The 25,993-nt window shown below is 38.2% G+C and overlaps 1 protein-coding gene across 2 annotated transcripts in view; it reads left to right on the top strand.

Moving 5' to 3' along the window:
- The window catches only part of gnao1a (guanine nucleotide binding protein (G protein), alpha activating activity polypeptide O, a), a 107,296-nt gene extending 83,468 nt beyond the window's left edge, over positions 1-23,828 (top strand). The window contains exons 7-8 of one of the 2 annotated variants that reach the window (XM_008412506.3): positions 16,733-16,886; positions 21,144-23,828. In XM_008412506.3, the coding sequence (XP_008410728.1) occupies positions 16,733-16,886; positions 21,144-21,331 (342 nt within the window). In that variant the 3' untranslated portion in view covers positions 21,332-23,828. Of the gene's footprint in view, positions 1-6,490; positions 6,645-9,107; positions 16,285-16,732; positions 16,887-21,143 lie in introns of those variants that run through there. The other variant, XM_008412507.3, reaches the window with a different exon arrangement.
- Positions 23,829-25,993: the final 2,165 nt, after the last annotated feature.

Genomic DNA, 25,993 nt, shown 5'->3' with positions numbered 1-25,993 from the left:
GCACCCTCATTTTTCACTAAACCAGTGATTCTGAAATCCTAATCAGGCCCCCGTTCTGCTTTTCTAAACTTTCAAACCATAAAGCTTTTACATGTTTGCATCATTGTACACTCAGATATGGTAAACTGAATCCAAAATGTTCACATACTTTTACATTTTTCATTTGCAATAAATTTGAAATATAAGATATATATAAATATCACGCCCACATAAGCATCCAAAAGCTTAACGTCATACAAACACAGGATCATATTTTATTAAACAACCTGCCTACTTTGAGTCGAGGGGGTAAAGCCGCTCAGATCTCCATGTAGTACGTCTGAAATGATGCAAAAGGCTGTGAAAAACAAAATAATAATGATTTATACTCATGGCAGACAATGTGTAACAGCTGTAATTTTTATACAATTCTCAATATCCTTTAATGAAATTACTAATGATACGTGACAAGTTTTTTATGTTTCTGCTCATTTATTTTGATTTATTGTTTGCATTGAGTTCAAAGTCCTTGACATTGGAAGGCCTCTTGGCCAAAACCCTAATCTTTTGCTCCATCCACAGATTCAAGCCGACTTATATTAATCGTACTTTCTGGTTTGAAGAAGCATGTTGGTTAAATTAAAGGTTAACTTTAAGTAAAAATCTGTCAGTAGCTGCGTTTCCTTTACAAATGTGAGCAAAACTTTGTCAGTATTCCACTAATGTCGAAAAAACTAAATTTTTTCATTTCTATTGTTTATGTTTAAAAAGAAACACATTCGAATAAGTTTGTTCATGCAATAAGTCATTTAAAAATACGCGGCTCCATCGTCCTCCCACCACTTCCTGTTACCAACATCTTGTTGTTGATCATGTGACTCGTGATGAGAATAAATCATTTCCATTGCCGTTTTACAAGAGACACTAATTTCGATACAGCAGAGAAACCAGTTAATTTCAAGGTGAATGGAAGTGCAGCTAGTGCTGTGAACATGTTTTAAAGTCATTCGATGACATTTTAAACAGTAACGGAGAGAATCGTCGCCTGCAGTCAGCGTCATTAGAATCCCAGGGTTGGTTCATAACCACACAGGGAGAAACAATCCATCATGGAGGAAATAAATGGAGAACTGTATTGACTCATTTATCACAGCCGCGTCTGTGATTGTTAGACGTCTGTAAACTGAGGCACTTGCAGTGAGACAAAACTGTGAGACTTTAAACAGAACCGATCTTCATTCTGTTATCCATTTTTATTATCGCCAAGCTAGAAATAAAGTAGGAGTTCTAATTAGCAGACAAATGTTTCTCCTCCTGGCTCCAACCTTTTCTCTGTTTTACTACCAAAAGCCTCCAGTTCAGCAAAAATATTCCACAATTTGGAAGAAAAAGCGAAGGACCTTCCAGTAATTGGACTGAGGAAGCAACACATAACCCGATCCGGCAGCTCGCTAAACTCACTGCTCTGCTGGAGTTTTAATTGGCAAGCAACATTTCTTATATTGCTAATCTGCCTGTAACGGCAAGGAAGCAGTGGAAACATGGATTTGAATCCATTTTCACTCCTGGTTATTATTCAGTGATGAGTTCTGGTTCAGGTGTTTTCCAACCAAACAATTGTACTGATTTGAAAATTATTTATTTTGGTTTCCATCTGTTTTCACAAATAAATTCTGAAAAGTTTGGTCTGCATTTGTTTTCAGCCCGGTTCAGTCCGCTTTAATTCAACTCCAGTCTGTTTAAAGTCCAGTTTGTTTGTTAAAGTGTGAATGCTAATCACTCTCTGAGGCGCAACAAAACAGCGAACTCTGGTCCACCTAAAAGCCTCGGTTCAGTTCATTTGAGGTGAACTCTGCTGTGGTTTCATCACGTATGTGAACACAAAGTGAACCAGAGACCGCTCCAAAAGCAGGAAGTAGACTACAGCGCAAGGCATTCTGGGTAAATGTAACCTAGACACACACAAAAGTTTAATGATAGTAAGAAAAATGGTTTGTGTTTTTTTTTACCAAAGACAAAAAATAAATCCTATAACTGCTAAAATCTGACGCAGTAGGTTTGTTTATGTTTTGTGAAGAAGGAAATTGCGCTCAGTGTCTTCTGATGTTTTCTGATGATGTCGTTTCCCTCAGTAGTTCTTGGTGCGGCGCCACAGTTAGTTTTTGGTGTCGGGATGTGAGAACCTACCAGAGGAACGTTTGCTGTGTTCTTCACATGGCTTCTGGTAAAATGTGATGCCTTCAGAGAACAGCTGGATTTCTGATTCTGTTTGCTAGTGAAGCTGTACAGTATTTCATTTTTCAGAGTAAATGCAGCTGAATTCAAATGCAGACTTTTCAGATTTTTATTTCTAATAATATTTCTCCAACATCAGAATTTATACACGACTTTCACCTTTTCAGCTCCCAGTAAAATCCTGTGTAGTTTTTGGCAAGACGCTGAACTTTTCAGGTCAACGGTCTCTCTTTCCCAAAACAGTTTGGGATCAGTTAAAGGAGATATTTTCAGGCAGTAATAATCTATAAACCATTTAAATCTTGGACCAGAATGTTAGATTTTAGCACCAGCTCCTGAAGCTGCTGTAGGAAACAGAGCTGCAAGCTGTTAACTGTGCTCTGCCTCCTGTCTCTGTATTTCAATAATTAGACTCATAAAAGGAACATTTGCATGCAAACAGGCTGAACTTTAGTCAAAGGGAGGTGTATAGTTTTATAATGTCAAAACACCTGTGAAAGGACCTGTGGGGTAAGTAACAGAGCTGATGTGTGTCACAGCACTGAAGAGCAAACTCAGCTGCATATTAACTTAGTGGATTAGTCATCTGCTGTGCAGAGCAAAAGTATTTGGCTCCTTTCATATGTCTGCTGTTTTTTTGTCACACCGGAATATTTCAGAGCTTATAAAAAGGCTAGTTTCAAAGAATATTGTCATTTATTTATGGAAAAGCTACTTTAAACATTCCTTCCTCTGTTAAAAAAAGTAAGTGCCCCTTCAACCTAATAGTTGCCATAAAATGTGATAACTAGGAACTAGTCTTTCACATTGCAGTTTTGATTCAGCTACACTGTTTTGTTTCGATTTTTAGCATGGTTGCTAGTCAGACTTTGACTAGGCCATTCAGAGGTGGACTATTTTCTTACTCTATTAGATTAGACTTAGGCAACAGTGAATTTTGTCACAAAATGTTGTTGCTTGGCTACCAGAGTGCAAAGGAAAAACACTAAAAACCAAAAACTCTTGAGGTGTTTTTAGGTTCTTAAGGGGAAAGTTTTGCTCAAAGTTTTGCCTATTTTATCAAAAACATTAAATGTTCAACATCTTGAGAAATGATATTCACAAGATCAAGTTGTTAAAAATGTTCATATCTGTTTCTGAGTGAGACAAAACTTGTTAAAGATTATTCAGCAAACAGATTGTTCTTTTTTTCAACTTAATTTTTGTAATGCATACTTAAAAAAGAAAGAACTCGTACAAATACATTGCACAGGTATGATATTTGTGAGGAATATGATAGATGGAAAGTTCTGAAGATAAGACCAAAATATTCAGGTAACATCAGTTTCTCAAAAAAAGAGAAAAAATAATCTCATCTAAACGTATTTAGTTCATTTTGAGTCCTTCTTACACTTGGCTTCAGTGACAAATATAAAAACATGTCTTCCAATTTTTTATAAAATTCTTACTCGTTAATTTATTGAGTCTTATCCGTTTTATAAATTTCTTTCATGATTCTGTTGTTGGAGGATCATATTTTACCATCAGATATTAAAACCTTTCACTCCAGAAAGTTTTGAGCTGCTTGGTTTTGTTTTCTCTGTTGGGAAAGGCAGTAAAAGCTCCTGACAGGCTCCGCCTCCAGCTTCTGACTGGTTTCCCATCGGTGTCTGTTGGTACAAACACGCCCTGCACCACTTACTCTCTGTCACTCCCTTCCTTCTTCTTCAGATGCGCATGTACTGTGTTTGGTCGTTGCTCCTCTTCATCGTGTTCTCTGAAATGACGACTGCTCGTTGTGAACGCTGCCTTCCTGCCCTGTGAACACTCTCTCTGCAGCACCGGATGTGTGTTAGCGTTAGCATGTCGGGTTGAGGAGGGAGGGGAAGCGGACGCGGGGGGCGGGTCCCTTGCGTTTTTCTGTTCCTTCTCTGAGCTCCGCCCTGCAGCATCTCTGGCTCCTTCTACTCCTCTTGTCACTGTCGCCACCGACTGTCCTCTCTAACCAATCAGCTGTCAGATGCAGATGCTCCACCCACAGCCAGGTATGAAAACCTCCAATAGGTCGACACACTCACCTTAGCGGCTGGAAGCAGGTCCTCTCTGTGTTTGCTGTTTACTCTGTTTTATAGCTAGAGATGCACCGATTCCTTATTAATATCGGTATCGGTCCTGATATTGAAAAACATTCTAGATCGGGTATCGGCGACAATGTTCCCGATCCATAAGGGCAGATCTATTCGGTCTAATTCTATGCTTTATTATTTATTTCACATTATGTTTACAAATCCTAGTTGCACTTTCTGATCCATTTGGAAGTAGATTTGTTGCAGTTTATTTTTACATGTTTGACCAAGGTAGTCACCCTGTAGTTCAGTTTCTTCATTATTTACTTTACGTTGGCTGTTTTATTCCTAATTGCATTGACAAATTAAAAACAAATTAAAGTTGTTTTTACATTTTTGACCAAGCTTGTGAAGCTGTTGGTGTATTTACGTGAGCTGTACTGGAGCAGAATTATCAAATAAATTCCTATTTTAGTACATGTATGTGTTTAAAAAAAAAAAAGAAGAAATGTTTTAAGTCAATTCAGCTGTTTTTCTGTATCAGATCGATAAACCTCAGATATTGGTATCGGAAATGAAAAGCTGCATCTCTATTAATAGATCTCTCTTCTTCCTTTTCCTGGTTTGTGAAACTCCAACAGTCGTTTCTCATGAATCTGGTCGATGGATCCCATCGATCTCTTTCTCCTCAAGTGAATGTTGGATCAGAACCAGAGAGAAACTGCTTCCAGCTCACAGTTTGAAGGAATCTGTCTGTTTTCATTACCTGTCACATAAAAAAAAATCACTGAAACAGCTTGTTAGTTTTCTCCTTAATCCACCATTTATTTTAATGCAATGTGGATAATTAGGTGGCAATGATTCACCGAAAACACAAATTAAGCATGAGAAATTTTGTAAAAGGAAAAATAATCAAGTATTCTGGTTTTATGTAATAAACAAGGTTTGATACTAAATAACCAAAGCAGCTCCAACATTAATTTAGCAGCTTTTACATCTGCTCTTAATGTTTCTGCTTATTTCTACATTAGAACCCTGTGGAGTTGTTATTGTTATCATTTAACTACATGCAGTTCATGTTATTATGATTTGATTTATTAAATTGTTCCTTTTTCAAAGTGAGGTGATTAGGCAACATATTGTGTAATAAATCCACAAGTTGGATTTATTACAGCAGAAGGTTAAAATTATACACAAAGCCCCAATCATATTCGGTCTCCTATAAAGTTTCACTGTTTTTGTAGTCAAGAAGGGATTTCCCACCTCTCTCTTTTTTAATTGTAGTGTTTCAAAATAATACCAAAGCATTAATCTTCCCAAAGCTTTATGCTAAATAACCAAAGCTTTATGCTTTGGGAAGATGAATTTTCAGAAGCTGGAAATTCACCTTCTTCCTTCCAATAACTAGTTTTGAACAAGGAGGACGACGTCCATGTTTTTATTTCCGCTTCTTCAACTTTAATTGAAGATATCTGTTAATAAGAGCCTCAAAATAATTTTACATTTGTATTAGTGAGTCCTTATTGTGTGCATATTTGACCATTTTTGCGAAATACTTGTTCTTAAATAATTATAGTTAAATTACATTTTAAAAATAGTTATTTTTAATAGTTGATATTAAAAATGATTGCTTTCATTTTGTTAGTTGTCTGTGGTGCATCCACACCCCTAGCCTCAGTTTCTCCTAAATTATTCACTATAACAGGGGTTTGATCACAAAAACGAGTTTCTTTTAATTTTTACAACCCTAAAACTTTTCTAAAAAGTTATTTTTTTAAAGCCCTTCACTAATTACTGGGCTGATTGATCGTGATTCACGAGTCAGGTTCAATCAAACTGTTGTGACATGAGGGAATTGTGCTCAGCAGCGCCCCTACTGGTGAAAACTTCACAGGGTTCGTTAAGTTTAGCATGACGCAGTTAGAGCAGACTAACACACAGCTAACATCTCAACATGCATGGCTTCATTAAGCTCACTGCCAGTGAGTCTTGCTAATCATTTCTGAATGTTGCATGCTGATACAAAATGTTAACAAACTCGGATCACAAACTGTGGTTTTACGAGGAACTCCCCCAAACTTCTGTTCTGCTTTTTGGTTTTAGCTTTTATCACAGTTCCTCCTTGAGCTCAGATTACGTGTCGTTTGCACACGTCATGATATTCTGCAGTTTGGAGTTTTTGTCTCTTTGAGTTCTGTCCCGTTTGACATGTTCTGATCTCTCTCCTGCAGAACCGCATGCACGAGTCGCTGAAGCTCTTCGACTCGATTTGTAACAACAAGTGGTTTAACGACACTTCCATCATCCTCTTCCTTAACAAGAAGGACCTGTTCGAAAACAAGATCGTCAAGTCTCCGCTGACCATCTGCTTCCCAGAATACACCGGTACATCCTTCACAGTGACTCTTCCCTTTATGCTGGATTCTGGTTAAAACATTAGAAAGTCACCAAACTGCCTAACCTCCAGAAAAAAAAACAGACAATCCCAATCTCTGGGCTTTTGCTCAACTATTTTTGGAATATTTTTTCAAATTTTACTGATGTGAACCATCTTAGCATCTGCTGCTTTATGAGCTCGAATAAGGAATCTGACTCCAGTTGCACACGCTCAGCGTACAGATTTTAATCACAAATATAGGAGGAATAAAAATAACAGATAAAAAGAATAACATTTATGCAATATTTCTGTGCTATAAAGACAAAGAAAATCTGTTAATCTGGTGAATTATTCCTCATTTTATTGACATTACTCCCTCATTATATAAAAAAAATTTAAAAAAACTTTCTAAAATCCAATTTTTTAAAGAAATGAGCTTTTAAGTTACCTGCAGTTTTCAGTTTAAACCACTAGGTGGCTCTCCACCATGGAAACAAGACCTTTATTTCTTTGTGAATATTAATTTAATATTTTGGTTCAATTTAAACAACCCTCAATTCATTTGTAGATAGTTTTTGTTTGTTTTTGGATGCTAAAATAATTTTTTATTTACAATAACATCAGTCCTAATAAATTAAGACTAATTAAGAGCCCAAATGAAAAACAATCTAATTGAGCAGGTAGTTGTGAGAAGTAACATTTTGCTAAATAATATACTTAAATTTCAAGTATGGATTTTTCTGAAAGCAAAACCTTTATAAATAGAAATTAAATTTGAATTCTCTTTTTTCATTACTTTCCTACAACTAATAAAAGTCGAGAGTAATCACAGTGGCCGTTTTATACAAAAAGGAGGACATATTTGCTAAATTTTAGACAACAGAGCTGCAGGTTCATGTTACTATGAATCCTACCAGGGATGAAAGTTACAGAGAGTAAAAAAAGGAAAACAGCAGGAGAGAATGAGATCAGGGCTTCCAGGGTCCAAACTTCCAGGGCCTGAGTTTGTGTGAGACACGAGAAAACACGAGACAAAACAACCAAACATGAAAGCGCCTGAGAGTGGGAGGAAAATTAGGAAGAAAAAAAACTGTGGGAAAAAAGGGTACAGAAAGACAAAAAGCAGCAAGACTGTGAGAAAGAAGGGATTAGGGTTCCAAAGCTGTTCCTTCCCCTCTTCATCCCTCCCCACTAGCCGCTCTCCGACCAACTTCCTGCCGGAGCAGACAGGCAGCGGCTGCTGATGGCCAAGAGCCACCGAGACATTGGACCAAAAATGACTCCAGTCTCTGAGTTCAGACTCATCCCAAAAGCACGAGAACAAAGGAAAGCGAGCCAAGAGCTGGCAGAAGGTGACGCTCGCCCCAACGGCTAATTATGAACTGGACCTGAAAGGAGCCACAGTGGATTTGGCTCCGGTGTTAAACTGATCACCACACTCACTGTACAAATAATGGCTCCAGTGTTTTTAGCTTCAGGTTGTCAGAACTGTCAGAGCTTCGTTCTGTAGCTGCTGGTTTATCTTAGGAATCCAGGAGAAAGCGGCGCACTGCGGCAACAACAACGGGACGTATTAATGTCCATCACTTTCCATTTACTGGAGCAAACTCAGAGCTCCAGTTTGTCTCAGAAAGTTGCCCATGCATCACGTTTATTAAAGCGCGCTGGCATCCAGCTCAGCACAACCTCAGCACAATGTTTGCTGAGCTCAAGAGTCAAAGGTTCGGTTTTCAGAAAGAAAATCACAAAATAGCGCTGATGGAGGAAAAACGGGGATAATGAGAAGTAGGAGGCGGCTCACGGATCTAAACGTTCGGATGAAAAACGCGTTAAAAGCTACCAAGGTTATTAAAGTTATCAAAAATAAACTAAAGACAACCGAAACATTTTCATTAAGTGGGAGAAAGCTAGCTGGGACTATATTCTGCATATATTCCTAAAATATGCTGAAATTAGAATTATAATATCTTTTGTTTTTGTGTCTCTGGATTTATTCATTAGTCGTTCAAACTGATGTGGATTTTTTTTTTTTCGCACAAGCCGTTTATGTCAACTGTCAGGAAATGACAACACTCCTTACTCTTCCTACACCAGTCCACAAAATGACGGCTGGTCTGAAAAATGGCGAAAAAACGCCAGAGTCTGTTGTTCAACAACAATCAACTACATTTTATGAAAACAGTGTCTACTGTTGAGAACTCATTTCCCTATCGATGTATCACAATAAAATACTGCAACCTTTTTGAATTCTGCACCTAAAAATTAACCAAAGTATGAAAAAAACTAAAAGTAATAAAAACTAAACTAAAACTAAACTAATAAAGTAAACTAGAAAGTAACTGAATTGAACTAATTCAGTTAGTTTCATATAAAAGTAACAGAATTAAACAAACAAAAAGTCAAAACGAAATAAAACTAAACAAATCAAAAATCTGAAACTGGTCGTAACTCCTGCTTCATGTCCTCTCCAGGTCCAGATAATTACGAAGATGGGATTGCCTACATCAAGTCTGAGTACGAAGGCAAGAACAAGTCGCCCACCAAGGAAGTGTACTCTCACGTGACCTGCGCCACGGACACCAACAACATCCAGTTCGTCTTCGATTCTGTCACAGACGTCATCATAGGCACCAACCTGCGGGGCTGCGGCTTGTACTGACCGGATGCTTTTACTTCTGTGGTACCTTGTTTTGATTGGTCATCCTGTGAGAGTTGGTCAAATGATGTCCTCCTTTACTACAGAGCAGACTGTTGGTCCAGCTTGATTTAACTCGTTGGTTGGTTGGCTGAAACTTCTGCTTGTTTAGTCCTGGACCACTGTTGTTTTTCTGACCTTCCCAGTAATCCTGTCCCAGCCCCTCTGTCTCAGGCCTTTATACCAAACAACGGTGTCCTGGTTCATTCTGCAAAGGGGCAATTGTGAGAAAAGCTTAACAAGTTTGTTAGATAAGCCATTAATGCATACATAGTGTTGTAAGAAATTTCCATTGCTTAATGCTTCATCCTATTTGGCCTCATATCACGAGATTCCTCACCAACCTCGTTCAGAATCCAACATGGCCGCTGCTCGTGTAATCTTATCTCCTATAATTACCTGATTTTTTTGTATTACTGCATTTTGCATTTCATTGAATCAGTCGCACACACAGTACTCTGCTATCTTTGTTGCTACAGAGATTGAACACAATAGCAAACCAGAAAATTGGGTTGTTTTGCTACCACAGTTAGCTAGTCTCTGAAGACAAACGTAAGCTAATGTCTGTGGTTTTATTTGAACACTCCTACATTAGCTACGTCTTTATATTTATGGATTTTTTGTGGAATGTGACTCCAAATTATTCAAAAGAAAAGCTTGAGAAACTAAAATACCTAAACATAATGCTCATTGACATCGTTTGCAAAGCAGCCAATCCTATTTTTCCTTGACACAGATTAGCTGTAACTCCTGAGAGCGGAAATGAGGAAAACGGTTGATGTTCTGCGGTAGTGTTGAGACGGTTTCCACTGTCTGTATTAATATATATTAAGGTATATTTGGTGTTTGAACTATTAAAGTAGGGAGTTACAAGCATTTCAGGGGATGTTTTAGCTATTCATTGGCAGTTGTGGTCCATATCTCCTATGAATTGCAGGGATGCCACACTTTTCTCTACGCTGTTTTCTGCATAGTTACATGGTTTTTAACAATGAAAACCATTTTTGCCTAGTTTTTCCTCTGGCTTCTGATATGAGACATAAGACCTGAGAATCAACCACATTTTAAACAAAGAACGTTATTATTAAAAATCTCACCATGTTAAATACTTTCAACTCTAACATTCCTTATTACATAATTATCAATTGTGTGTTTTTGCTTTTCATTTGTAGACAGTTAGGATGTAAAGGAGGAAAACAGGATCTGAGCTGGGAGGAGGTTGCATCATTGCCTCATGTTGCAGTGTGAACGACTCCATTATGAAACCACTTAAAACAAAGGGCTAGAAAAGCTGACTCAGCCCGGCAGCTACCGATAGTGGCTGGATGGACGCATCGATTTCACCCCGCCCTGAGACTACAGCCATTATCTGAGGCTGCTCTCTGTAACATTCCTGCTGTCCGCCGTGAAAACACAGCTGAGCTTTGGAAGACTGAAACCTGGAGAGAGTGTATGGCTGGGTTTGGGTTCAGATTGAAGAAAAGGTTATTACATGAAGGTAGGAGTGGGCGTTTATCACATCGTTTATCATTTATCGTGATAAAATTCAAATTGATATCTTTTACTTGCGTTTCTCATCGGCCATACAAGATGTCAATTTTTTTTTTTTTTATGAAAACACCACTTCTGCAAAAACTCAACTTTCAGTAAAAAGATTTGGCGCTATGAGGTTTTTTGGTATTATCAAAATCAGTTTATTTTTCAGAACTGCAATAGAAAACTTTTTATGCATCACGACTCACGTGATCAACAATCGGATGTTGCCACTGGCACAAACCACAAAGAAGAAGACGACAGGAAGTAGTTGGAGGATAATGGAGCGGCCATGTTTTTTTAATAACTTATCACGTGAACAAACTTATTCACGTGTGATTTTAATTGTGTTTCTTTTGTAATGGAAACACTGCAGTAGCAAAATTCTATTTTTTTTCACTTTAGTGGAACAGCAACAGTTTTTTGCACATTTGTAAAGGAAGCATAGCTATTCATGTCAACATTTCTCTTTTTACTATTTTCTCCACTATTCAATAAGAGTTTTGATAAATATCCATATGTTTGAAAATATGATTAAAAGCAGTTACTGTGGGCATTTTAGTAATAAAAATCGCACTTGATGATAAAAGTCACAGCCATAAAGTTACCAACTAGAGAAGTTCTTATCGTCACTTTTATCATTATCACAACAGAACCACAGAATATTGTGTTAAAACTTTAAGTCCATATTGCCCACCCCTACTGAAAGTGTCTGATGTGATTCGTGCTTCATCACTCCCATCCTCTGCCTCACTTTTAAACAGGTAGATGACATCATCAGCTCATCTTTCCACATCTGCGCCAAATTTCCTAATTAGCGGCGGAGAGCTCCCCGAGGCTGTTGATCGGCCTGCTGTGTGTGATTCTGCTTGTGGATTTTCTGTGTCTGTGTGTGTTTGCAGATTGCGTACAGTTAATGGTGTGTGTGTGCGTGTGTGTGTGTCATTTAACAGAACAGGAAAGGTCAGCTCACAAACGTGTGTGTACGTGTTGTGTTGGGAGACGGCATCAGCTCAGGGGTGCAGTGGTGGAGTCAGTATCTGTGGATTAATTACCCGCAAGGCACCTGTCTACCCTTTACGCTAACACAAACACACACAGCAGCACAGGCAAGTGTACACACATGCACTGAACGCACAGAACAGCCCTGGGGTTTTTAAAATGTCGCCACACCTTCCTTTGCCAAATGTTCCCATCGTTCGCAGCTAAAAGCATCTGATGGATGCTGCTTGATTTGGCAAACAGAAAATCTGCTGTTTGTGCGTAAGAATAATGATGCATTGTGTTCTTAACATCTCTTGGTAGAATAACAACAATAATTGTATTCTTGATTTTTTTTTTTTTATATTATTTTTGTTTTGTTTGTTCTGTGCATTAAAATTATTTAGTAATAAAGTTCTCCTTACCTTTTTATGAAAATTACTTTCCATCTAAATCCACAGGGGAAGTTGCATGTTTTTTTTTTTTATGAAAACTAAATTCTTGGGTCTCCAAATCCAGATAATGCACTTTACTGGCAACATTTTTCATCAACAAACATTGATCTTGTTAAACTTTGCCTTAAAATTTTTGTTGTTGTTTAATCTCACTGAATTAAGCCAGAAAAGGCTATAAAATAAGATATTAGCAAATGAGCGCAGTTTATTAGTTTTGTTAGTTTTTTGTTTCTAGTGCCTGACATAAAGAGCTGTCACCAGTTGGAGGAAGATATCCTGCTGAATCTTCCATGTTCTGTAAGCTCCAGTTCACAGTGATAAAATAAAAGTCTTCATTTTTATTTGCCTCGCAGCAGAAAGTGACAACATGCTGTTTGACCTCCATCTCCTCGATTCTGGCAGCACTAAATGACATGGAGGTGTTTTATCAGCTGTTCTTGATCAGTATTATTAATTTACCCCCAGTTGGTTCACAGCATAAACAAAATTCAAACCTAAATTATCTAATATGCGTTTTGTACATCTAAATTAGTTAGAGTGTTTGTGAGCTTTAAGCATTTTGCATATTTTTGGTTAAATTTGATTGTTTTCCAGAACTGAAATGTCTTTGCAGATGTCTTAGAGTATCTGGTTTATTTGGAAACATTCTGAAGTGACATGTGGTTAAGTCATTTTGGTTTGCCTGATGCTGTAGGCCTGTCGCGATAAACGATAAATCAATTAATAATTATCGTCTTTATCATCTCTTCCGGCCTTTTTTCTTTCTGTTGATGACCCTGAATGAGAAAAGGCTCAGCTCCGGTGCTCTCCACTGACCCTCCCTTCCTCATTTCCTTAGTCTAATGTCCAGCGCAAGCTGTCGGCTGATTGTTGGCCCATTTCCAAAACCTGAGAGACACATTAGCCGACAGAAATCCCAGGTATAACGGTTCGATCGGGTTCGTCGTGCCGTGTGGTGTCCAGCCACCTGGGCACAAAATAAAGGCTACAAGTCCAGTTAACTAATTTTAAAATCAGGCAATAATCAATGTTTTACTAGAATCTACCTGTGATGCATGTGGCTAGAGTCAGCGTAAAGTCCTGACTGAATGAAAATCATTATAACCCATTTATGTCACGTTAACGAAGAACAGCTGAAAACTTACCGGGTTTATCAACTGTGTAGCAATTTGGCTCCAACTCCTCCCCTTGTCATTTCTATATTCTTTGCACGAAATGTTGAATAAACATTAATGATAGCACAAATCATCTCCAATGTCCGCTGGACTTCGGGTTGCGCAGTGTCAGCAGTTTGGGATTCCCCTCCATAATTTCCCCTCAGAAAGCACGGAGGAGAATCCGCACTTTCTGATTGGCTACCTGTCACATTCAACAGGCTGCGTTAAGCTCCCAGACGGGGAAAACCCCTGATTTAGATCAGAGCGACCACGACGATCTACCGTAACCCACCACACTGCAGGATGATCGGTTAGATCGGCCAACGATCTAAGGTTGTCATAAGGGGAAAATAGGGGCAAAAAATGGTGTAGTATGAACTACTGCATTAGGTAGTTGGATGTGCCCAGATTCTCTATTTAAATCTAGTGATTACTGAAGGCCAATATAGTATACAGACTTCATAATCTGCACTCTTTTGGTTGAATGCAGTATTTATTTCCACTTTGGCTTTATGTTGTTTAGTTTTTATTCAAGCACGTTTTTTGTTAATGGAGACTGAGAATCCATTTTATTTTTGTTTTTGGCTGTTTTGTTTATTTAGTTTATCAGTTGCAGTGTTACGTGTTCTTTTGAAATTAAAGTGTGTCTATCAGGAAATTGCATGTATTATTAGTCATTTCCATTAAATCAGTGTCAAAAGGTCTTGAAACAATATTATCGTTTATCGCAATAATTTTTTAGACAATCGTCCAGCAAAATGTGTTATCGTGACAGGCCTAGTTGTACATGCATCTGTCAATGTGGCTCCTATTGATTCCTTTGATTCCCAGAAAAAGCTTAAAGGTTTTTAAGAACTTTGGATAAATGGTTTTAAAATCAGGATGTACAGAAGGATTCTGCAGGAATCTTCTCAGGGTCAGATACACTCTGGACAAGGTCACCAGTCCCTCACAGGAAACCAAACATTGAACTCGTTAAAAAAATCCTATATTTACCTTACTTTTCTTTTTTTTTGCATTTCATTGCAGGGAAACATGACCTTTATGCTGCACTCCAGTTGCTAGTTCTTAAATCTGAAAATAATGTAACAATCAAACCTGTTTGAGACATTTCAAAATGTTGAGTAACTTGCTTATCACTTTTAGTAACAAATTTTATGAGCAATGTTTGTATGAATGATTTATTAAGATTCAAATGTTTATCAGGTCAAATAACCAGTTTATAACTGTATCTAGTATTTGATTTTATACACACTGCAGCTATGTTGTAATTTGAAAGCAGGGTTGGTGAGAAACATTTGAGCTTCAGAACCAGAAATGCACCTTCTGATGGTCATTTCACTTTATCATCATTATGTTTTTAAGCTAAAGCTGCCGTCTCACTGTTTTCTCTCATGCGGTATCGGTTGGCGTCCTTCCTGGGTCTAAACATGAGGAAAAGAAGCAGAATTATGTGTGACTTTTGATGGAGTGTGACCACTGGGATCAGTGGTGTGGAATTCACGTTGTTCTGCCTCGTCATGTCCGGGTTCATTACTTTTCTATGATGTTTTGCTTTGTTAGGTACAGGGACGGACTGTACCGGCCAGGATTCAAAAAAGTTCTGATATTTTCATTGTTAGTTTTATTCAGTAATTATTATGACTTTTTTTAATTGGAAAAAAAAGCCGTCCATTGTTTAAATTAAAGCAGTTTATGGTTCACAAAAGTCCACATTACATTAGGAAATGGAGCAAAACATCCCAAAGTTTCCAATTAAAAGTTTATTAGTGAAAACCTTTGGGGAGTTTTCTTTTTACAGTTTATTTAGTCAGTTTTTTTTCCAAACATAACTTAAATGTATGTCTTTATTATAAATACAAGCCTTGAGTTTTGCTCATCTATACATTATAGAATGTGTAGAAAGTTTTTTCTTTAATAAACAGTGAAGAACCAACATTTCGTAGCAGCTTATAATGTTTGTATTGATTAAACAGTGTGATCTGCTCATTCAGCTTGACCTTCCAGAACATCCGATTGTTTCTTAGAAATAAAGTACCGCACTGTAGCACTAAAGCAGTTAGAGGTTAATAGGATGGAAACGGCGCTGAGAGAAGAACAATGAGCCAATCAGTGTGTCTGTGTGTAGACGTGTGTGTTGGGGCCAAACAGCCAAGACCAAAAAAAAAGCTTGATCTTTGATAGTAAATATCTAATCTGTGTTGGCTGCATAAAATAGGGATTTGTGGGTAATGTAGTTTATCTGTCATTTCTCAGTGTAGATCTTAAATTCAGATGAAAAAAATGCTGCATGGCTGCAGCAGAGAAATGGTTGCATTTGTGCCACGTTTTTCTTTGTTTGTTTTTTTCCCTCCACAACAAGCTGCTGCTATGCCACAGCGCTACAGATGAAGAACTAAACCAAAGTGCCAAATATTTCCCTGATTAGCTCCAGAGCAGCTCCCATCCTGACCTTGCTTGCATGCCCTTATCTTCTGATTTTCAGTCTCACTTTGCCGTAATGAGCACTTAAGCCGAGGAGTCGCTCGCTCTCCTGCAGGAAGTCTCCCGGCTGCATTAGAGCAGATTTGACTCCGGAGCATCAACTGTGCCTTTTCTCATCACACCCATGACCCAACCATAAGTTAACTCCATCTCCATGCCAACCAACACTGTAAACACTGTCCAGGTACTGCAAAACCTGCACAAACTGTATATGGATGTGTATATACTGTATGTGTGCAAGGGCTAAACTGTTTGTGCTGTAACTCCCTCGCTGTTGATAATTTATTGAACATTGTATTTATACATGAGACAATGATAATAAAGCACCACATGAGCAACCGGAGATGTGTGATTATTTTCCCTCCTAAAATGTTTTTGCTGGATATCAAGGAGTTTATTAGTGTTGCTCGCGTTCTTCGCTTCTCTTCCTCCGATTTCTTTTTCTGGGTTTGTCTTTTTTTCCCACAGCTGTAATTATTTATTAACAAAGGATTTCCGTAAACAAGTAAAACAGCCGCTTGTTTGAGTGCGAGACAAATGAGAGCAGCATAATGGCTGAGGAAAATGTTGAAGCATTAATTCTAGAGAAAAGTTTCCCTCTTTGTTCTCTCATCACTCTTTCGCTCAACTTTTAATAGTAACGTGTTATTGTGTAAATCTTCACTTTTGCTGTTAACTTTGAGAATTTCCTCTTTTCTCATCTTCCCCGTCATACGTCCTCTTCGTCCCGTTTTCATGCTTGTTCCCGCTTCTCTCACCGTTTCCCCACTCCTTTTCTTCCTCGTCTGCAGAATCGCATGCACGAGTCTTTGATGCTGTTTGACTCCATCTGCAACAACAAGTTCTTCATCGACACCTCCATCATCCTCTTCCTCAACAAGAAGGATCTGTTTGCAGAGAAGATTAAGAAGTCTGCACTCAGCATCTGTTTCCCAGAGTACACAGGTGAGAGATTTTTTTTCACTTAAAGAGGCAGTATCACATTATTATAATGTTATTCCCTCATCAAAAACATACCTGGAGTGCTACCTTGATTCTTTCATGCATTTTGGAGAAATCCTTTAATCTCCATTGCAACCATTCAGCTGTGAAAAACACGTGTTGGGACTTAGCTCCGCCTTTGAGACGCATCTCCTCCTCCACTCAGCTCCTTCAGACTAGCCAACATCAATTAGCAAACATCTGATAGAACTGTGCATCTGCTGAGCTCGTTATAGGAGTTACTTCTCAGAGCAACGCTGGTAAAACTTTAAAGGGTTAATAGAAGAGCCATGTGATGATGATTTCTTAAAGGGATGTTGTCACATTTAAAGGCTTTGGGTCCTAAAATAAACATTAACATTAAACAACGATAACAATAAATACAAAAAAACAGTTTTCAAGTGATGATGGCATTTAGTTCAGGTCTCAATGTAGAAAAACCTTAGACTGGGATTTGCACCAAGGACCTTCTTGCTACAAGACAGGAGTGTGGCCAACTGTGTCCCCACAATTACAATCGTTAAACAATATGCTTTACTATTATTATTACTATTATTATTATTATTATTATTATTATTAGTAGTAGTAGTAGTGGTATTGGTGTTGTTGTTAAGGGAATATGATTTCAACAGTAGCTGCCAGTTTTTATTTGTTTTTGCCAAATGAGCTACAACTTACGTGCAGGAGCAAAAACACTTGTTTTTCCTCAGCTCATCTTTCTCTGATTTTAAAATATTTTGGACACCTTAGACTTCTAAAACAAAAAATGAAAGACGTAAACACCTTTTCATTTACAGCACTGATTATTATAGAAAAGTTCACAGTCAGTAACTCATAAACAGATTTTGAGCCGATCTTAAATTAATTCTGTCAAAAATTGTAAGCTTATAATATGGAGTTAAGAAATTAATTTGACATGGAAATGCTTTACTGCCATCAGCATGTAGACATTAAGTGATGTTAAGATTGTTTAGGTTACAGTTTTCTTGACTTGAATAATTTTGAGATGATAAATGTGATGCTTGTTTTAATTATGCCATTAGATTTAGTTTTCTAAATATGACCTGGAGTTTGTTTTGCATGTTAATGTTTCATTATCTCATTAGCTGGAGATGACGTTACCTTGAGGTTGTTTGTTTATTTTGAGAAAATAAACTCTCAAACTTATTATTGTTTCAATAACAGCTCCGTTTTCTCAATAGAAAAAACAATATCAAGGTTTTTACATTTTTTTTCTTGAGGCGACAGTTTTATTATTCCATTAATCTGCTGAAATAATGAGACCCTCAAGGTTTCTTTGATGAGAAACTCATTCCAATGTCTCCTGATCTGGAGATGTTGAGGCTTGAATTGTTGAAACAATACCTTTATTTCAAGCCTGAATTTATGACGGTCATGCTGCCAGCAGTTTCAAGCTGCAAACATTAAAGCTTCACATTCACAGGTTATGCACTAATCTCCTGATGGGGATCATAAAGAACGTTTTGGGTTTTTTTGCACCTTAATCACCACTTTACCTTCCCAAATGATCAAGTTCTTGATTCTAGAAATGGTCACATCAAAATTATTAGTACCTGGTTTTTTTTTCTTGTCATACGTCGGTTTTGTGGCCAGCAGGACTTTTTCTGAGACTTTACCTTATAAAGTCTTTTTTTGCTTTAGAAAAAAGGAATATGTTTAAGAGTCTGGTGAGCAAGCTGTTTTCCACATTCAGTTTTATGTTGTTGGGTTTTTTCATGCTTATTCAGCCCTGGAAAAGCCAGTCCCATATTTTAAAGACTCAGGAGAAACAGCAGAAGGTGAAATAACCTCAGGAAGAATCATCCCAGTTTGGCAAAGGAGGGTGAAGATGTCTGTATTGCTTAGGAACGTAGATAAATAATTTACTTTTTTAATGATTATCTCTGTTTTACAATAGAAAATGTTGATGATTTTGAACTAAGAAATATTTAGCAGGAAATATTGGAAAAATGCATCCTGTATCTGCAGTGTTGGCCCAGTATAACTCCACTTCTCAAAATGGTTTGATTCTGATTCAGACTTTCTTACAAATGTAACTTTGACTGTTTAAAACTGCAAAATAAATTGCCCAAACTTTGAGCTGCGTTCATCGCCTTTGGTCAGAGCTCAAGTTGCTGCTTTTATGTTTCAGCGGTTCCGACTGTCAGTGATGGTTTCATATTTCCTGTTGGGACAGAAAATCAGTTTTCTCCAACAGCTTTTAGCAAACAGGCAAACCATCTTTGGAGATCAAACTCTTGACCTAAAACCTTAAATTAACCTTAAGATTGTTCAGTCAGAGAGCCGTGTGGACATCCTGATCCCATTTCATACTGGATACGAAAGCATGAATGTCTGATATTTACTGTCTGAGTGAGATTTCCTGGAAATTAAAACCCTCAGGTCTGTTCTCTGATTAACAGCTGCCTGATTGAGGGCATTAGTTGTGCATGGGACCTTCAGATGTGGATTTACTGTCTCTGCATTATAAACCGTCTGAAAAATGTGCCACTTTAAATCTTGCGGTATGATTACAGCTGCAAGTTAGTTTCCAGCAGAGAGAGGGAGAGCGAAATGGTTGGAGGGACATAAAACCTCACTTCAAGAAGAGATTTACTTTACTGCATTTCCACAAGTGGAGAAATGATAGTGTGCACAGGGAGGAGAGGAAAGTTGTTGGCAGTGAGAGTCTGCAGAAACGGCAGAGGGAAGCAGAAAGACTTCTTGACGTGGAAGTGGGAGCCAGATGTAGTGGTGACGGATAAAAGCAGTGAGTAATAGACGCTCGTGGTGCGCTATGATAAGCCTCTTCACACACTCACAGCGGCGCACCCGTCTCTCACGCTGCTCTGATAGTCACACTGAGCCGCTCTGACAGCTGCCACCTTTTCTTTTTGCTGCGTCACGTTCTCCCTCTCTGTCCAGCCAAAGGTCTGAACACTCCTCATTCTGATCACTGGAAATACTTTTCTGATTTCATTTTATATGACAGAAAGGCTGAGGTGGAGTTGGAGGGTTTGGCAGCTTTGCATCCATAGAGGGAAAGTATTATGTAAAAGTCACATATTGCACGTTTTTGTACTTTCATTTGGGTTTCTACTGCTTCTAAAAACAAACCAAGCACGTTTTCTGGAAATAAGTTGATGCTTTTTGGTGTCTGATTTCAAAACCCCCCAGAATGTAACATCACAAATCAGCAGGAACTGCTCCGTAACCTAGCAACCTAAGCAGAGCTCCACCGCATTTGTTGAGCTGGTTTTACCGCTGTGCGTTGTACAATGGCTGCTGGAAAAGACTAAATGTTTTGTTGACTTATCACCCAGAAACCACTTGCTGCATTCGTGTTGAATGTGCAGGAGGCTCCACTTCTGCTTTTCAAAGATGTACAGTTGTACGTTTGTTCGCAGGTTTCTTTATGTTGAGTTGATGGGCGTGGCCAGCAGCAGCAGTGACAAGAGACCCTGAATGAGCTCAAAATGGGTAGAACTGAGCAGACTAACAATGATGTTTGAGCAAACTAATTTAATTACCATGTTTTGTTTAGACCATAGACCTATCCTAACCTGTTCAAGGGTTTATAGTGGGTCACCTTTAACAGATATTCACCAGTTCACAAGTACTGCCTCAAGGGACTTTACAAAAAAATCATTTTGATTCAGCCATGCATACGTTCCAATTCATCCTACTCATCAAACAGAACATTCTGCTCAATTGATTATTCAGAATAGTTTTTAAAGTTTTTATTTAAAAACCCAGCAGATTGGACCGAGTCGGTGACTTGTAGCATTTACTCCTCCTGGATGCAGCGACAATCGCTTACATTGAGTTGTTGACTTTACAGCAATCCCTCATACTGAGCATGCATGTAGCCACAGTAGAGAGGAAAAACTCCCCTTTAACAGGAAGAAACCTCCAGCAGAACCAGAACCATCTGACACGACCGACTGGAGGCTTGAGAAGTCAGAGCAGACACAGAAAGAAACGGAAGAACTGACCTAGGATTATTTTTCATGTTCATGAAAATAGAAAGTTAAAAGCAGGAGAACGATCAGCGGATGGCAGAATTATCTCAACTGTTGGTGATCACTTGTTCTATAAGTTGACTACATCAACATGCAACTGAACCGAGAGCAGCTTCTGCAAAACAGGCAGATTTTAACGTAAAATCTGATAAAATCTCATTTAAATTGAGTTTTTTTGTTCTGCTTTCTGCTCGTCCAGGACCCAACACCTACGAAGACGCGGCAGCTTACATCCAAGCACAGTTCGAGAGCAAGAACCGCTCTCCAAATAAGGAAATCTACTGTCACATGACCTGCGCCACGGATACGGGGAACATCCAGGTCGTGTTTGATGCTGTGACCGATATCATCATCGCCAACAACCTTCGAGGGTGTGGCTTGTACTGAGCGCGCCCACACACACACCCTGGACCCCCCTCCTCTCCCCACCACCACCCCACCACTTTTCTCCCATCCTTCCTGTCCTCTTCCTCCTCTTCCTCCTCCTCTGTCTTGTTCCTTTGGCACTGCTGTGGAAATGATGATGGCGATGATGATAATGATGATGATGATTCTCTAAAGAAAAACGACAACAAAAATCCAACTAGGTACATATTAATAATGAGGATGATTAAAAAAAAAAATAGGCATACATGCATATAAATATAAATATATATATAAATCTATCTAATGTTCTTAGTTCTTGTGTCCTCTCTGCTCTGATTCCCCCTGATGTTTTTTTGGGTCTGTTGCCAAGCAAACAAAATTAGTTTTAGTAGGAAAAACCCCAAAACCTGCAGCCTTGAAACATCTTGAACAAAGTTGAGGAAAGCCTCTGTTGCCGCTCCGTCACGTGGTCGACTGTGGGATTTTTTTTTTGTTAACAAAACCGAAGCCTGTACTTTTTTTTCTTGCATACTTTTTTATGTATTGTTTCTTTGAAAATGATGATGCTGTTTTATTTCTTTGATGATCGTGTGTATATTTATTGAGTCTGTACACTGATTTTTCTCACCTCTCAGCTGTACTTCCTGTTTAATCCTGGTCATTTTGGGCTGTTTTGCGGGTTATTAATACTTTTTTTATTTGCAGAAATATGTGTATATGTGAGCGGCACTAAAATGCACCTGACAAGTTGGATAAGAACGTAAAAAGAAATCTGCTAAAACTGACTTGATTATTTTTGTTGTTTACATTTGAGAAGACATTTTAAGATGTTTTTTTTTTTCTTTTTGTTTTTTTGAGTAACTTTTAACATCTTCACATTCAAGACCCAGTTTCCACCCAGGATTCCTGGTTTCCTGTTTCCATAATCTGGTCTTTGTGATTGGCCAGCCGCTGACCACAGCCGTACTCGAGAGCCAATAGGAAACTCGCTTACTGACTGAATCGTCAGTGCCGTGTAACAGAGGCACTGCGCTGTAGATAGCTGCGCTTTTAGAAGCAGGTAAAACTCTACCTTCCTCCCCATAATAACCCAATAACATTGTCCATTTAAGAAAACTAATTAATTTATTAATTTATTTATTGACCAATCGCCCGCCATCCTCTCGTTCCTCGCTGTCGATTCTTGCATGGCGCCCAGGCGTCGGGATTTGACCCTTCCCCCCTCCTGTCCTTGTCATTCTCTTTTCCATTCCCAACACAAATAGCATGAGATACTCAACTTTGTATAAAAAAAAAGACCAGATAATTGTTAAAACTTAAAGCATAAAGCTGCTTATGAGGGAAAAAAACACTTAATAAAAAGTGCAAACTAAATGGAAAAATAATAAAAAAAATAAATAAATGTGGAAGCAGCAACTGAAGGGGAAAGCTGATTGGTTTCTGAATGGGGGGTGAGGGATGAATTATGAGAATATGTCAGAAAAATGTGAGTTGAAGTTTCCGAGCAGGAACAGCTCACATGTGAAGCTTTGAAGTGAAGAAAAGTTTAGATTTTTCCTGCAGCGACACAAAGGGCAAAAACCTCCCAGAGAAAAACCGCCTTCACCACGACACTGACCGACATCATGACGATTTCTCGTGATTTGTAGCTACGGAACGTTTTCTTTCTCCATTTTACATGAGCCGATGTTTGGTGGGCGGTTCCGGTTGGACGGCGAGCTGACGAGGAACCACGGAGAACCCGGTGTTGCTGTAACGCTCCGATCTGTGCCCCGTCCCTAAGCCCCGCCCCCAGGCCCAAGCTCCACCTCTTTTACCGTTCTGCCTGTTTCCCTGCATTAGAACCGTCTCCTCACTTTAGCCTGACTCAGAACGATTAAATATAATATTATAACAATATCTATTTTTTATTATTTCTGGGGGGGATAAAAGAAAAACACTCTTTTTGTGGGGGAGAGCACGTTTCTGGCTGCATCCGCTAGTTAGGGATGCCGCATGTTAACACATCGGCGCTGTATAAAGTCATGCTCCTTCTTCTTCTCTATCTTTTCAGTTTAGTGCACACCTTCCAGGTCTATAATGAAAAGCACAGTTCTCACCTCACACATACACACTCACTCACACTCACACAGACACACAATGAGTAGATTTGGAAATTTATTTATTCATACCTGATCTATGTTTCCCCCTCATCAATCTATCTATAGAAACCTCTCTTTCTTGCCTTCTTGATTTCTAGTTTTTAAAAAAGAAAAAACTGTGTATAATGACACGATGAAGCTGTTTTATTTTTTGCATTCTGTTCCTGTTATCCTCATGATTTATTTTTTTCTTACCTTCGTTCTGTTCTTTACCCAGTGAATGCTTTTTTTCTGTGCAGCTTTTTTCTCTCTTTCTCTCCCTCTACTCTTCTTTAGTGAATGGTTGTTATTTCATGTGGGATGTCCGTGCTGGAAAAACCAATCGAATGTAGTGTTTACATTAAAAAGCCACTGTTTTCATGACTACAGAAAAAATACCTTCTTGTCTCTGGTTTTCTGACTTTCAGCTGCAAGAAGCGTTACACATCGCTGTTTCATATTTAAGCTTCAAGCGACTGATGAGACATTCTAGAGATGTGATGGAAAGTTTCCACCATGAACATTTAACACTTAAACCTTCTTTTTTCACGGTGGATAATTATAGAAGGTACAGGAGCAACACTTTTTAAAAGACTATCCTTTTTCTCATTTCTTAAAGAAAAGAACAACAAAACAAGATAATTCTGACTAAATATTTGATCATTCATGTATTACCCTTCTGTTAAATTACAGTGAAGCCCTGAGACTCTGTAAACATGTATAACTGCCTAGATTAAAAGTTCAAGAACAAAATATATCTTAATTAATAGCACCAGAATAAAACAAAGTGGAACCAATTTAACAAGTCAAAGGTATTTTCAGTATTTGATTTTTCTAAAATCCCAAAGTCTGATTTTTTTTTTCTTTTTCCCCTTATTAGCAATAAGTACAATATTTTAAAAAAAAGTTATATTTTTGTGTAGGAAAAATATTATAGATCAGTTCATATTTGCCTTATTAAAAGAAAGGCATCCAGTTTGGAAAAAAGTTTGAGCTCTGCTGAAAAAACAAATCTGTCAGCAATAACAACTATATATGAGTCACTGTTTTTATGAACACATGCTGTGATTGGCAAGTCCAGTAAGTAATTAAAAGGCATCAAAGTCTGCTTTAGAATAAAAATAACTGAACCAATGAGGTCCAGTTTCCCATAAGATAAAAGCAGCTGCATAAAATTATTTACGGACCAAAAGACCTTAAATGACCAACGTAAGGAACTTTTTCAGTTCGTTTCTGTTTCTGACAGTAAAATAATCAAGTCTAGTTCTACATTGTGGCTTTATCTTGTTTTTCCACTCTTAGCTTAGCTTAATTTTTGAAAACTGACATTTTGAGAATAATCTCCAAACTTTATATAAAAAAATTGAAATTTCAGTTTCAAAAGTTGCACATTTTTGACTTCATATTACGTTTTACCATTTTTCTTACATCATTACTAAATTTTTGACTCTTCAACCTCAGGATAAAATTAACATCCCAATAAATCCTGTAATGTTTTAACATTTGTTCCAAATAGTTCACTCGGATAAAACATTTAAATCTAGAGTTTCCAAAAGCCATGTGGAGCAGTTAGGAAGCGCCGCAGTAAATTAGAGGAATGCATCTCTGTCCCTGCAGAGGAAGCTTCCAGCAACAGCATTGATTTAATTTCATGTCAGACGAAGGGCAATAAAAGCTGAGAGTGACGGCGCTGCTCGCCGCAGGGCTACTGTCATCCAGCGCTCCATTATAAAAAATCTCCTCGCTGTTCCTCACTGTTTAAAGGAAATGTGATTACTGTCTTCACAAGCGGGAGAAAGTCCAAGGTGTGAAAAGTTTTTGTACTTTATAGTTTCAATAAAATTTTATTCATAAAGCAGTTTTAAAGAACAGCACAGGACCACAATGCTTTGCTGTTAAAGGGGACTTATTATGCTAAATTAAAATTTTGAACACTTTTGTGCTTCCATTTGGTTTCCTACTGTTTCTAAAAACAGACCAAGCACCTAAAAAACACAGAGCTGTTTTTGACAATAATTTAATGTTTTTTGGTGTCTAGAAAATGAGCTGTTTCAAAACCCTCCCGAATGCCCATCACCTAGCAACCCCAGCGAAGCCCAGCCCGTTACCTAGCAACCAAAGCAGAGCTCCAACACGTTTGGTCAGCTGGTTTTACTGCGGAATGCACTGCCCAATGGCTGCTGAAAAGACAAGTGTTTTGTTGTTGACTTACCATCCAGAAACCACTTCCTGCAGGTAGGTCCAAACACCAGGTTAAAGGTCATTCACAGCACCAGGCCATTCCATGGGTTTTCTCACAGAAGCTCAGCAGTTTGGGGGTAAAGAGGTGAAGTATCACTTGCTTTATAGTTGTGACTGACATTGAAACATCCGACTCATCTAACGCTCGGTTTCCTGCCATTAAATTTGTAATTGTATCCTTACGTCTTCTGGTCTTCTCCACACACATTCCTAAAGTGCTTCTTGTTCTCCACACTCTTACTGTCAACAGGAAATTGGATTCACTTACTCCTCCTCTGTTGGTGTATTTACAGGAATGTCCTACAAAGTACACTTAACCTCT

This window comes from Poecilia reticulata, chromosome 6 (genome assembly GCF_904066995.2).
Source record: "Poecilia reticulata chromosome 6, P_reticulata-male-v2, whole genome shotgun sequence".
NCBI lineage: Eukaryota > Metazoa > Chordata > Actinopteri > Cyprinodontiformes > Poeciliidae > Poecilia > Poecilia reticulata.
This window is presented reverse-complemented; position numbering and strand designations above follow the sequence as displayed.